The sequence below is a fragment of the Vitis vinifera genome, chromosome 6, assembly GCF_030704535.1.
Source record: "Vitis vinifera cultivar Pinot Noir 40024 chromosome 6, ASM3070453v1".
In the NCBI taxonomy this organism is placed as follows: domain Eukaryota; kingdom Viridiplantae; phylum Streptophyta; class Magnoliopsida; order Vitales; family Vitaceae; genus Vitis; species Vitis vinifera.
Genome location: NC_081810.1, coordinates 19,743,052 through 19,756,586, shown reverse-complemented (window position 1 = coordinate 19,756,586; position 13,535 = coordinate 19,743,052). Strand labels below are relative to the sequence as shown.

General features: G+C 34.5%; 1 protein-coding gene across 1 annotated transcript; it reads left to right on the top strand.

The window, feature by feature from the left end:
- Positions 1-1,909: 1,909 nt before the first annotated feature.
- LOC100251674 (protein LATERAL ROOT PRIMORDIUM 1) lies at positions 1,910-4,555 on the top strand. Its single transcript, XM_010653212.3, has 3 exons — positions 1,910-2,193; positions 2,854-3,756; positions 3,846-4,555. The coding sequence occupies exons 1-3, from the start codon at positions 2,166-2,168 to the stop codon at positions 4,190-4,192; spliced, it is 1,278 nt and encodes a 425-aa protein (XP_010651514.2). The 5' UTR covers positions 1,910-2,165; the 3' UTR covers positions 4,193-4,555.
- The last annotated feature ends 8,980 nt before the right edge of the window (positions 4,556-13,535 follow it).

Here is a 13,535-nt window from a genome sequence, read left to right as displayed (position 1 = left end):
TTTAAAAAAAATATGCAAGAAAAAATTATTGAATTTAAATATATTTTTAATTTTTCATTATGATCATATTGGTAGCCCTTTATTTAGGATTAGAATTTTAATAAGTAAGATTTTATACACCCATAATTGATAACAACATTTATACTTGTGTAAATTAAAATAATTATAAAAAGAACTTCGTTTGGTTGTGATTTTAAATATATATATAATTTTTTTTTTAAAGTTAGTGTTTGATAAATTTTAGAAAATATTTTCAAAATTTGAAAAATCATGTATAGTATTTTTTGAAAAAACATTTGATAATGTGATTTTTTTGAAAACTCTTTCGAAGAAAGCATATTTATTAAAAACACTTTAAATAAAAATATTATTAAATATAATCATTTTTAGAAATTAGTATGACAAATTAAATTATCTATGAACCACTAAATTTTTTGCCATAAAAAATAAAAACACATTAGAATTTAAGATAAATTCATTTAAAAATTTATTTATAGGTTTATGGGTTGAATGGTGGAATGCACATAATAAATAACACGTGTAAATATACCTTTTTTCTTTCTTTCTTTCTTTCTTTCTTTTGGGCATTTATGAGTTTATAATGTCAACAATCTCACAATCTTCACATGAAAAAAACATTGGATCTCATGACTAAAGTCTTAAATAGGATAATTAAGATCTTATATATAAGAATAAGGGTAGTTGTTGAAGGGTACCCTTTAGAAAATGCCATGTGTCTTTAGGGTTTCATGGAGTTTATGCCTTGTAAGTGTTTTATCATTTTGTATTTAGATATTATTTCTTTATTTCTTAGTCCTACGTGTCTATTCCATTTTAAGTCATTAGATTTCAATATATATGATTCGTATTCTCATAACATATATAGATATTAAAAAAAAGAGATTACATTTTTGAATTATTTAAAATCTTAAAATATTAATTTAATTTCTTGAAAATAATGTAAAATATCTTAAAAAATTTGATTTCGATTAAAATATTTTTATTAAAAGAGTTTCAAAATTTAGTTAGTGTTTGTTTTTTTGGTTAAATATAAGAACTTTATAAATATGTTTTAAAACTGAGGATTTTTTTGGGTCCAATATCTATACGATTGAATGCACATTATTACAAAATGGTATTAGAGTTGATCACCAATCCAGTGTGAGAGTTTGTGTGGCTCTGTAAGGGGGTGTTTGCCTACTTGATCCAATAATTTCAATCCTATAAATTATGATGTGTATGCATGAGATGTTTGTAATATACTACATGGATAAAAGAGAAAAATCTCGTATAGGATAAAAGATGAAGTTATTTAAAATTAAGAGGATTTTTGTTGACATCAACCAATATAACGGAACTAACAAATTTATTTGGACATGTCTGTTTTTTTATTTAGTAAAAAAAAAAAATAATATTTAATATAAATTTAAAATATGTTTATAGTAATAGTTTTTGCAAAATATTATATGTATATAAATTTATGAAAAACACTTATCATTTCAAACGATAAGGTTATTAAGATAAAATTTAAAAAATAATTATTAAAAAATTTGTTAAATACATAATTTTTCACTTGCAGCACCAAGCTTATGATATCAAGCGCCACGTTTTTTCCTTTTTAAACGAAGGTGAGAAAAAATCCACGTTTTTCTAAATTAGAAGGTTTTAAATATGTGGGGGGTAAAGCACGTGGATGGCACGCGCAGAACGTGGGAGCAAGCTACGGATCGGCGGAGGGCCGCAACTTGGGTGGCGGGGAAAGAACACGCGGCGTGAAGCGAGTGGAGCCACGGAGGGAAAGAAAGATGAAAAAATTAATTAAAAAAAAAGGAGAGAGAGAGAAGGAAGGAAAGGAGTTGGGGGAAATGAATGAATGAATGAAAGGTGTCATGTGACTTTAGGGAGAGCCACCATAATCTTACAAAAACTAGAGAACAAAAGTCTTTATGCCCCCAATTTCTCTCTTTAGTCTTCACTAGTATATACTATTACTTGGTGTGATTATTGGAGAGAGAGAGTCAGAGAAGAGAGAAGAGAGAAGAGAGAAGAGAGAAGAGAAAGAGAAGAATACATGAGAGGAGGAGACGAACCCACCTCAAGTTTCGCTTTCTAGGAGACCAGAGAGGGAGAGAGAGAGAGAAGCTCAGAGCAGAAGAAGAAGGAAGATGATGATGATGATGATGAGAGAGAAAGGTGGGTAATCAAAATAACAACAGAAGAAAGAGAGAGGGAGAGGGGGAGAGAGGGGGAGAGAGGGGCTCAGAGGGGGTTGGAGGTGGGGGGGCCGGTTTGTTGCATATGTGTATTTATTTTTATGTTTCTTTTTTACTTCTACCTTCTATCTATCTATATCTCTGAGCTGCGTCTGCTGCAGCTGCTGCGGCTTTCTCTTCCCCTTCTGCTCTGAAGCGAAACTCCAACTCACAACTCTCACTCGTATAAATTTTTATTTTCCTCTTTCAATACCAACTTTTTGTATCAGAAAAGCCAAGTGACAGTATTACTACTAGTATCTACAGAAGCAGACTTCCAGCAGCAGTGGTCTCAGCACTGCTGTGCTGCCCCCTCTTTGCTTTGCGTTGCTTTGGTTTTCTTTTAGAGAGGGAGAGAGAGGTAGAGAGAGATAGAGATAGAGAACAAACTCACCTAACCGACTACAGCAACAAAAACCACCCCCAACACTACAAATCTCTCTCTCTTTCTGATACAATTTCAGAGACCCCACTTACACAAAACCTTACATAGATACATAGATAGATTTTTTTCCCCAAGATTTTTGAGTGTTTTTTTCCCCTCTCTCTTTTTTCCTTGTTTGTAGATATTATTGTATATAAAGATTGGATTTGTTATCAGAATCAGCAGTTGTGGCTACTACAAGGAGACTGCCTTCAGATTCTGGCGCTTTTGCTGACTGGGTCGCTTCTTCTTCCACCGGCCGTGCCGCCGATGACCTCTCTCTGGGATTCAATGCTGGCCCAGCCGCCGCTGGAAACGCCTCCTCTGCCAGCGGCGGTGGAATGTGGTCTTCCTCCTCTCGCCAGATCAATTACGGCCTCCCACATGAGATGGGCATGGTGGGTCTTCGCGACGTCTTCGTCGTCGCTCCGGCCTCCTCCTTCCACCACAACAACCAGCACGACCCCATCATCTCCGATCCTCACGCCATCAATGGCTCGAATGCAGCCACCGCTCTTGGTGTTGGGGTCGGCGTCGGTGTCATCCCCCTCCTCACTGCCGCTCCTTGCCTCGCTCCGTCGAGCATGGGTGGCGTCGACGAAGCAGATATGCTAGGCCATCGAAGCAAAGGCGGTGGAATACAGTTCTGGCAAAACCAGCAAACCCAGCACGCCAATTATCTCAAGAAACCCATGATTCTCGATCACAATAGCTCTTCCAATTTGCTCAGCTGTGGCGTTGGTGGAGTCGGTGCTTCGGGTCCTACAACCGCGGGTGGGACGACGTGCCAGGACTGTGGAAATCAAGCCAAGAAAGACTGCAGTCATCGCCGGTGCAGAACTTGCTGCAAAAGCCGTGGTTTTGATTGCGCTACTCACGTCAAGAGCACATGGGTTCCGGCCGCTAGGAGGCGAGAGCGACAGCTCATGGTCTCCGTCACTCCCGGAGCAGGCTCTTCAGGGTCCACCTCCGGTGCTAAGAAACCTAGGCTCATCACTTCACAAACTACTACAACATCTCATACTTCCACTTCCAATACAACTCCTCCAAGAAGCTTTGATACTAGTTCGAGTCATCAAGGTCTGAATTTTCATCATTTCTTCTATATTTGATGTGATTGCAGGTGTGCTGGTGATGCAGTGAATTGAAATGGGTGTTGTTGTCTGCAGATGCGAGTTTTAAAGAGGCATTGCCGGGGCAAGTCCGAGCCCCGGCCGTGTTCAAGTGTGTTAGAGTGACTGCGGTGGATGATGGCGAAGACGAATATGCTTACCAGGCAGTGGTGAAGATTGGTGGGCATGTGTTCAAAGGGTTTCTATACGATCAAGGGTTGGAAACAAGAGATGGGTTTCCCAATATCTCAGAGCTGCATTTGGGTGGTGGTAGTGGTAGTGGTGGCGGTGGTGGGGCTAGGAATGGGGGGACTTCCTCCCCAATTCTCGACCCTCCTGATATCTATGCGGCTTCGGGAGGAGGCCTGCTTGGAGGTTCAAGCTACGGTAACGCAATAAATTGAAATTTTCTTCAGGGTTCTAAGATGGTGGATGGATGGAGAGAGGCTCTCGGTGGAATGACATTGTAGTCTAATTCCTCTTCTATCTACTAATTATTGATAGGGTTTCGGTAAATTGTTCTTGTAGACTTGTATCTTGTTAACATATATATCTCTCTCCCTTCTCTCTCTCTATTTGCTTCGGCTTTTTGGTTCATGATATTCTTGTTCCTGATCGTTTCTGTTTGCCTTTCTCATTGCACAGAGAGGATCATTGATCATTTGCCGAAGAAGCTAAATTTTACTACTGTTTATAATAATTCTTGTCTAAAACGTATGTCGCTTCTGAAAAATTTGACATAATAAAACACTGTTTGCTACTTTGTATTTGCTGCCTTTTCTTTTCTTTTCTTTCTAATCCTTCTTTTTGGGTTCTCTTTTGTTCATTATGGTTTTGTTTGTTAAAGGTGAAATCTACAGTTGCAGGTATTATTCATCATCAGGAGACATTTTGGTATGAGCCTTAGCTTTTTGGTGTTACAGTTTTGTCTTGCTTGCAAGCACTGTTTTACTACTGTGTTGGAGTCTATTATTGATGGTATTTCCTTTAAAAGTCGTCCCATTCACAAAGTGTTGTGTGATCCCTAACTTGCCTTTGCATTAATCATGTCTTTATAGGTCTAAATGAACACTGTGTTGCACCAGTTCCACTTCTCGGCCTCTTTTGTTAGTTTGGTTAGTTTGGTTCATTATAAACTAGAAATTAGTGTGGAATTCATCATTATCGTGCTGCTTTAGACTTTAGCATGGATGGTAGTTGTAATGTCAACATCATTATTGCTAAAGAAGAAAAATCATTACATGGGTGTCCCTTTCAGTTCCCTTTGCTGCTTATATCGTTTTTGCAATGCGGGCAGCCTTGCAATTGCATGCATTCATGAACACATGATGTACTTGCTTTTCCTGGTGCCTTAGAATGGAAAATGTTTCCGCCCTCACATTTCAATAGTAAGCTTGTATCTAACTCTTTATGTCATCAATCTCTTAATCCTTGCAGCAGGCCTTCATTGGTTTTGGTAAACATTCATGCTGAATCGTTCACCTTTTGTCCCTCATTTCCGATATCCAGTGTGCTGTTTCTGTACTTGTGCCTGGATTTTAATGATCTGGTCTTTTGCTAACATGCATCTTTGGCATTGTGCTGGAGAGTGGCTGTGTGCTTAATTTTGTTCCCTGTATGGTATTCTTTGGTGGTGACCAAGTTCTCTGCACTGTATGGAATATCTTGTGTATTTATTTTTAAATCATCTTGATGTTTTCTTTATTCACAATGTGATCTTGGGGGTGCTTTTTTGGCTTTTATTATTACTTTATCATTCTTTGAAATGCTGCAGGAATATGTCTCTTGTATTTTTGGCTCTAAGCCCGCATGCAATTGTTGACTACTGTGAGTTGAATAAATTGATATCATCTATCTGATGCATGCTTGCTTGACTAATCCTTTGCCTGATCCCATAATTTCTTGATCTCTTTGTTATAGCTGAGTATTTCAGAAATAATCAGGTTCTATTACTGATGTATGTTTTATGATTTATGGTTCAGATATCAGATTAGCTAACTAGGTGTTGTTTGTTTTATGCATGTTGCCAAAGAATGTCAACTGGTTGGTAGATGTAAAGACTGGGAATGAATTAATAGCTTTTTGCTTTCATGACTGGGTTTCTAACCCATGAAATAAGGGCAGTCCTACTGTTTCCTTTCTTGCCGTGCTGGACATTTATATTACAGACTCTCCATAAGTATTTTTCACTTTAGGTGTTTTTAGAAGTTTTTTTATTAATGACCTCATTTCTCTGTCGGGAACTGACACACTTGTCTGTCCTTGTAGCATCATTAAGATCAATTAATTGTTAAAACTGTTGGCTGGTAAAAACTTTGCTAAAAAACAAGCTGTATTTCATGATACTTGTGTAATACACCACAGTAAATCTTTCTTTCTCATCATTAATCGGTCAAATCTAATGTTGGTAAAGTGTTAGAGAAGCTAAACAATTTCTATTTTTGGGGTTTGGTAATGATCAACTTCAATTTGGCATCCAGAGGTTATGACTGTGAAATGATGAGTACATGAGCCCTTTTTTTCTTTTTCTTTTTTTAAATATTGTTTGCTTGAAAGTTTACCTCTGATAATGCTATGCTATGATATATATTTGGTCGCTATCATGAATCTGGGTGAGTTTTTCCGCCTTTATATTATTGGTTTTTATTCTTCAGTTTGCTAATCAGTGATTTTATTTATGCATTTATGTGAGTTAATGAGAAAAATGAAAGCGCTATACTATTAAAGAAGGGGTGCTTTAGTGGATTGAACTGATTTTGTTTAGCAAAAAGTATTTTCCTAGATTGCAAATGTGCCAACTGATCAACATCTTGAGGTTTATCCTTAATATGTCATAGTGAATAATTATTTGTATCTGGTTACTAACGTGTCCCTGCCCGAGTTCATTGCCATCTGTACTGTTGGCTTTGTTATGTTAATGAGTGATTTATTTTTATGTTTGCATGACTTTGATTTTGGAGGGAAGAAAATGAATGCTTGATGCTCTTCTTGAGAAGGCAACCTTGTTGATCTATTCTAGCAATCCTTCCCAAGATTTTAAATGTTAAAGATTTCTGATCAACATCTTGAAGAGTGCCAATTCTTCCCTATTAGTTTTCAGCATGACTACTTGGTAGAAAAGCTAGCTGAAACAACCAAAGCTCGAGATTTCACTAACTGCTGAAGTTAGTGACCAACATAGATATGTGTATTGCGTTCTATCAAATACAATGGTAACTTTGAGTTGTTGGCAAGGCTTACTGCCTAAGAAAAGAAAAGGAGATCTCGTCAGTATGAAATCTACCAAAAGGACTACAAATTAACCTATGTTGGTTCCACTAACAAGATAAGAATACCACTTTTTTCTACCCTTTCAATGTTAACTTTACATCTCTTTAGTAAGTCTCATGTCTAAGGTTCATAGTTCATTTCTTCCTTTTTAGTTGCCTATGCAAATTTTATTAAAGTTTGGAACTAGGTTAATCGTTTCTGAAATTATTTGTAATATTCAGATTCAGTTTCACACGCACGTGTATGTTTGTAATGTCCTTTTGGTGTGAGTATGGCAAATCTTATTTAAGTATGAACTGCAACACATGATTGTATGTAGCATGAACTTCATTTTGAACTGCATGCTAATTGTTGAACTTCACCTTGAAATCATAGCGCCTTGAAATTAAAACTAGTATGGATCATTATAGAATGTCCATACATAATTCTAATTTCTCTTTGTTGATCAATCGTGCATCTAATGATTTATTGACTAGAACTGTGATCTATGCAATATACCAAATAAAAAATGGTGGGTTTGGAGCTAGCCGGTTCTGTTTGTTCACTGATCAGTTTTAGGATCATGGCATAATGTCCATAACTAGAGGTGCTTGTTGACTTCTGCTGTCAAAAGTTATAATGTTCTTTGTGTTATTTTGAAAATTAAAGAAAGACCTCTATATGATGATATTGTAGACCTTTTTTTTTTTAATCTGCATGCAGGTTTTCACTGAGTAATGTGCAGTATTAATTCTTGGAATCACTTCTGTAATGCGATTCGGGCATATATTTTTGCTATGATCCTTGTCATGGTTCTATAATATCTGATATTATGTCTGATCTCTGGGAATATTTCCTATCATATTTTATGCCACATTGTTGGATTTATAGCCATCCTAGGTAGCCCATTAGATTGTGGATGCTATTTGAAAGTAGTGAATCAAAGATTATGTGCCTAGTTGTGTTCCCACTTGTGTATCCTTGGTCAGATTGAAACTTTGCAATTTTAGGCACTGTTTATAAGTAAAATTTGGTTGACTCCCTTTCTAAGATATGCTTTTTTTTCCTTTTGTTGTTCTTCTTGTCTTTGTACTGGTTGAACTACTATGCACCATTGTGATGATTATATCAGTGTTAAATTTCTTGCTTTGGTTGTGGAATAAGGCTGGGAAAGTTGCTAGGGAATCACTATCAAACTGGAGGAAAATCTGAGAGTTCCATAGCTGCTAGAGGGCTTGTTTGACCAGCTTACTTAGTAATACTGTGGATCATGTCTCACATCCCAGTAGGAATTTGCCTACTGTGGATATATGATGCAGTGAAAATCTAATTGGTGCTGATACTAATGGAAGAAATGAGATTTTATCTTCATATCATAATCTTACAGGTAGAAACAATATGATTATGCTAATTTTGATACATGGTTTTGCTGGTGTTCTGATTGTTTTGGGTAAACATGTAAGCAATGAATGATGGATGAGTAGATGTGTACATTCCTTGTGTTTAAGCTTCTCTCGCAGTTCTCTTGTTAATGGTAGGCCTTGTGAGGCTGAATGATGATAATTCATAACCCACTGGTTTTGTATGCATCTTGAAATGGAGGGCTATACTTAGAACATCATGATATTGCATGTGAGGGTATTTCAACTTGGATGTTCATGGATTTCCCATGGGAATATCGTCATCTTTGCATTGCAAGCTGCAACATATGAGATGTTTGATAACACAGGATGACTGCCATCTGAGTTGAGTTGATTTTTGTTGCACGGGGCGGATCTCCTCTCATTTACTTAAATGTCATTTTAGAATAGCATTTGATGTGTTTTGTTATCTTGCCATGGGAATTGGTGGTTTGGTCATGTTTTTAGAAACTTGTTTTTAAAAGTAGGTGAAAACAACTATTTGTTCTTTAAAAATTGTTTTTTTAATTCATTTTGTTTTTAAAAATTGTTTTTAGCTCAAAGCTTTTTGAAAACAGTTCCATTTTTAAGGAAATAGAAATAGAAAATAGTTATTTGAACTTACAAAGTATATTTGTTGAAGTTTTGGAGGATTTGTGTAGCAAACATATTCTAAAGAGTAGATAAGTTCTTGAGTATAAATATATTGTTTTCTATTTTAGAGAAGTGTTTTTAAAAATTGATTTTTGAGAATCATTTGGGAAAACATTTCCATGTGTCAAATGATATCTCACCTTTGTGTGTGGAAGCTCCACCATGAATCAAATTCCACTGCATCTATGCATACGCCAACACCTAGTAAATTTTGGTTGCATGCGGATGGATCTTTAGTACACTAAGAGATAGAATGGGTAAAGGTGAAGGCTTTAGGGAAGGATTCTAGGGGTAGTGCAGCATTTCTTTGAATTTAATTTTGATAAAATAATATTCCAATGGGACTGTGGGTAGTTGATTCTTATTCAGCAAAACGATAAAAGAAAAAAGGAGTGGGTGGTCCTTGGAGTTTAATCCCAAAGGATTCTGAGTGAGATAGATGTTGATGATGACCCATGAAAAGGATAATTGGTAAAGGATGATTTTGATGGTTAAAGGAAAACCTGCGCCTTTCAGTGCCTTCATAATCTGTGGGATTTCATCTTCTTTATCAAAACTGGTATTGGGGTCTTATCAACCATCACATGGATTCCAATATCATTTTTCTCTACCATTTTTTTCCTCAATTTTATTGCCCACCCTACACTTTTTCTCTTCTTCTTTTCGTACCCATCCATACCATCCCCCTAAAAAAAAACCCATTTCTTCTATATATATATATATATATATATATAGGAGCTAGAGACCACCCCAATGAATTAATTTATGTAGTGAGTTTGGTAGCTAGTGATAATGAGATGGGTTCCTTTTCTTGCGTTGTATGAGTGGAATCATGAACCTCTTCTTTAATGAAGAATCACAATGTACGGCTAGGCTTCAAAAGGCTAGAGACCTCATGAGACCCCTACCCCCAATTCATATTTTGTTGAGGAGGCTTTGTTTTAGGTCATAGACTCATAGCTAGCCTCCCTCCCCTCCCATGGAAAAGAACCTTGAACTTTTTCCACCATCAACAATAAAGTACTATAATTGAAGGATATGATCATATATTGGTTTGGTTTTCTTCTTTTTCAAGCTTGTTGGTTCTAGTCCTTTAGGGTCTTCAATTGTCCATTTTTGTTCATTAAAATTCAAGTAGGAATGTGATATTGAAGTTCTATTACTACTCAGAAATTCTAAGTGGGTAATTTTCCTATTGCTTGTACACCAAGGGATTTCTCATGATCATCCCAAAGTGGTAGGGGTGGTGATATGAGCCTAGCTCAGATAGAGTTATATTTAGGCCTTACTTGAAACTCTTTCTTAAGTTCCATATTTACATAGAGGAAAAGATTTGAGTAGACATTTTATGGTGGTCACAAATGGCCACCACTAGTAAATTCCTCATCGCACATCACCTCTACGAATTCTACGGAGGTCATTAAAAGAGAGCTTTATTTATGGTGGGATTACTCTAAAGAGAAGATAATGCAAGTCTTAATGGGAAATCAATCAAACCTTTATTTTAAAAAAAGAAATTTGGATTGTTGAGAGAGGAGTGTGAGAAGGGCTCCACCAACGCCTGGCCCAGACAAAGCTCAAGAGAAAATGGTTTCAGTCTTGAGACGTCATGACTGAAAATGTACTTAAAGATTTCAGTCTCACCCGAGGGTAATTATGGACCCATATTCTTGTTTACCAACTCAACAACAAGATGGTACACATGTTCTTAAATATGCCTCCCCTCAACTGCAATTTGTAACATTCTCGACTTAAATAAATGCACTTGTCCTCTCCCCAGTGCTCCTTTTAGTATTCTTTTGCCTCCCATCATAATAATATGGATTTAGCGATTCAAGTCTTGCCTTCATAATTACTACTCAATACACCAACTCTTAAATTATTGAATTTTTAAAGGAAATATAGAGAAAATAAAAAAAGTTAATAAATTAATTTTTTTTATACTATTTTAAAATCGAACCGAATTGACCGGTCCAATCGATCCAACCGTCGATCGGTCTAGTGAGTTGAACCGACTAAGGATTGAACCGACATCAGACTGGGTGAACCAATGGTTAAACTAATGAACCAGACGAACCGATCAATTCCCTTCAAACTGAACGATTCAACCCTTTTTAATTCCCCTCCCCCCGCCCCTCAACCGCCCCTCTCCTTGCTCCAGCTCCCGACCCAACCACTCTCCTTGCAACAAATCCATTTTTTTGTGGTTGTTATCTATGAGTTTATTAAATATTACTAATAATTTTTGTGGCTCAAATCCATTTTTTTGAGGCTATTAGCTGTTAGCTATGGCTCAAATCCATTTATTAGTTTAAAACTTAAGTTTTTATTTTTGAACTTTAATATTTAATATTTTTATATTTTTTGTTTTAATTTTTTGTTGATTTATAATTTTTGGTTGATTTATTTATTGCATTTAAAATTGAATCATTTCCATATTTTATTTATTATTATTTATTATTTTTTAATTAAATAATATATAAAATATATATTTATGACGTCACCAGTTCAATCGTTGGTTCAACCGTAGTTCGATTGTCGGTTTGACCAATGAACTATAAATCAATAAATTTTCTAGTTTAATGATTGATTCAATTTTGAAAACATTGATTACGAAAAATAGGTGTAATAGAAAATAATGAAAATAATAAGAGGATATATAGCGAATATGATCGTGTATAATCAAGGTAGAGATTGGAGATACAATATTTGAGTGAGTAACGTGAGATAGATTGAAACCAATGATTGTGAAGAATAGGTGCAAAAGTAAATAATGAGAATAACGAGAGGTTACATAAAGAATATGATTGTGTATAATTTTTTAATATATATATATATATATATATTTCATAATAAAATCAGAGAAAATTATTTTTTAATAATTTTTCTTTAATATTTTCCTAGAACAAAACATAAGGATAGAAATTTGAAATTTAACCAGTGATATTAGAGTTTGATCATAGATTTGAGTTGATAATAATCCTTGTAATCAAGATCTCATATACTCTTTCTAAAATCAAGTTATACATGGAAATGGTACACCAAATTAATTATTATTTACACAATGCAAGCTTAAAATAGGCCAATTGCAAGAAGCTGCATAAAAAGGAACCGTTCAAACCATTACAAAGCCTTGGGAGCTGGAGCGAAAATTGTTTTCTACTCTTCTAAATGGAAAAAAAATATAAATAATAAAAAACATTTGTTAATATTATAAATGGTTTTTTTTTCATACTTTCATTTAATGATTTAGATTTTACTAAATTTATTATATATATATAGCGGTGGAGGAGAGAAGGTTTGAAGAAATTTGTAAGTACGTGACTTTGTTTTATATTTGTAGTAACTTAATAATTTAATTTAAATTATAAAGTAAATTAAAATGGTATGAATTAAGGTAAAAAATAACTTTAAGTAAAAATAATTAAATTATTTTTAAGTATATATTTTTATTTTACTTTTTTACCCTTATTTATCCTAATTACCTTCAAAATCTCTTTTACTATCTTACCACCTTTATTATTACTCCACTTTTTTTTTAACTCTAATTATAATTTATTAGAATAAATATGTCAATTTGATGACATTAAATAGGTTTTAAGTTAATTTTATCCAACAACTATAATACTTAAAATAAGAATTAAATAATTAAATATAATTTAATTTAAAATTAATTTAAATCATTAACCTTTGTATTTAACTTTTTCATTGATTTGTAGCCAAACTATTTTATTTATATAGATTGTAATTGGCCTAAAATAGCAAATGGAAGAAGGGATTTGCTTTCATGATAGACTCTAAATTACAATTACCACCAAACGTAGAAACTTTCACATTGACTACACCCCAGCGAATAAGTAGTGTGAAAGCAACCTTAAAACCATAAGATCCAACATAGCTTTCACCCAGGATCACTAAAATGACTTTATAAATTTCTTAAGCTAAAAAGTAAAGAACAATATATAGCCCAAAGAGGAGACCTTCATTATCATCCCTACTCACCAAACCAGCATTGAATGAAGTGGGTGGTTTACATCTTGCCTTCCTCCATACGGAAAGCTTTGGTCTTCAACCTTGAATATACAATTTTTCTAACTTTTTTTAGTAGCATATGCTGAACTATGTAACAAGAATGTAAAATTTTGTAATATTCATTACATTGGGTTCCCACTTAATTTCAATTATTGAATATTTTAAGAATGAAATAATCTCAACCTAAATAAAATCTCATTCTTTCAAACTCTTTAAATGTTCGGGTTTGTATTTTTATCTTTTTTTTAATTTCTAACTTCTAACTTCTAACTTCTAAGGCATGTAACATTTTTAAACATAACAAGTTAAAAATCAGGAAAAGGTGACTTCGAGTACGTTTAATAGCAATTCTAGAAAATGCTTCTAGTCTTTCTAACAGTTTAAATGATACAAAATTTTAAGTGTTAAAAAT

Excerpts from the sequence above, each read along its gene's own strand:
- LOC100251674 (XM_010653212.3), top strand. The coding sequence starts at position 2,166 with ATGATGATGATGATGATGAGAGAGAAAG. Across the intron at positions 2,194-2,853 it reads GATGATGATGAGAGAGAAAG|AATCAGCAGTTGTGGCTACT; the intron begins GTGGGTAATCAA and ends ATTTGTTATCAG. Across the intron at positions 3,757-3,845 it reads TACTAGTTCGAGTCATCAAG|ATGCGAGTTTTAAAGAGGCA; the intron begins GTCTGAATTTTC and ends TGTTGTCTGCAG.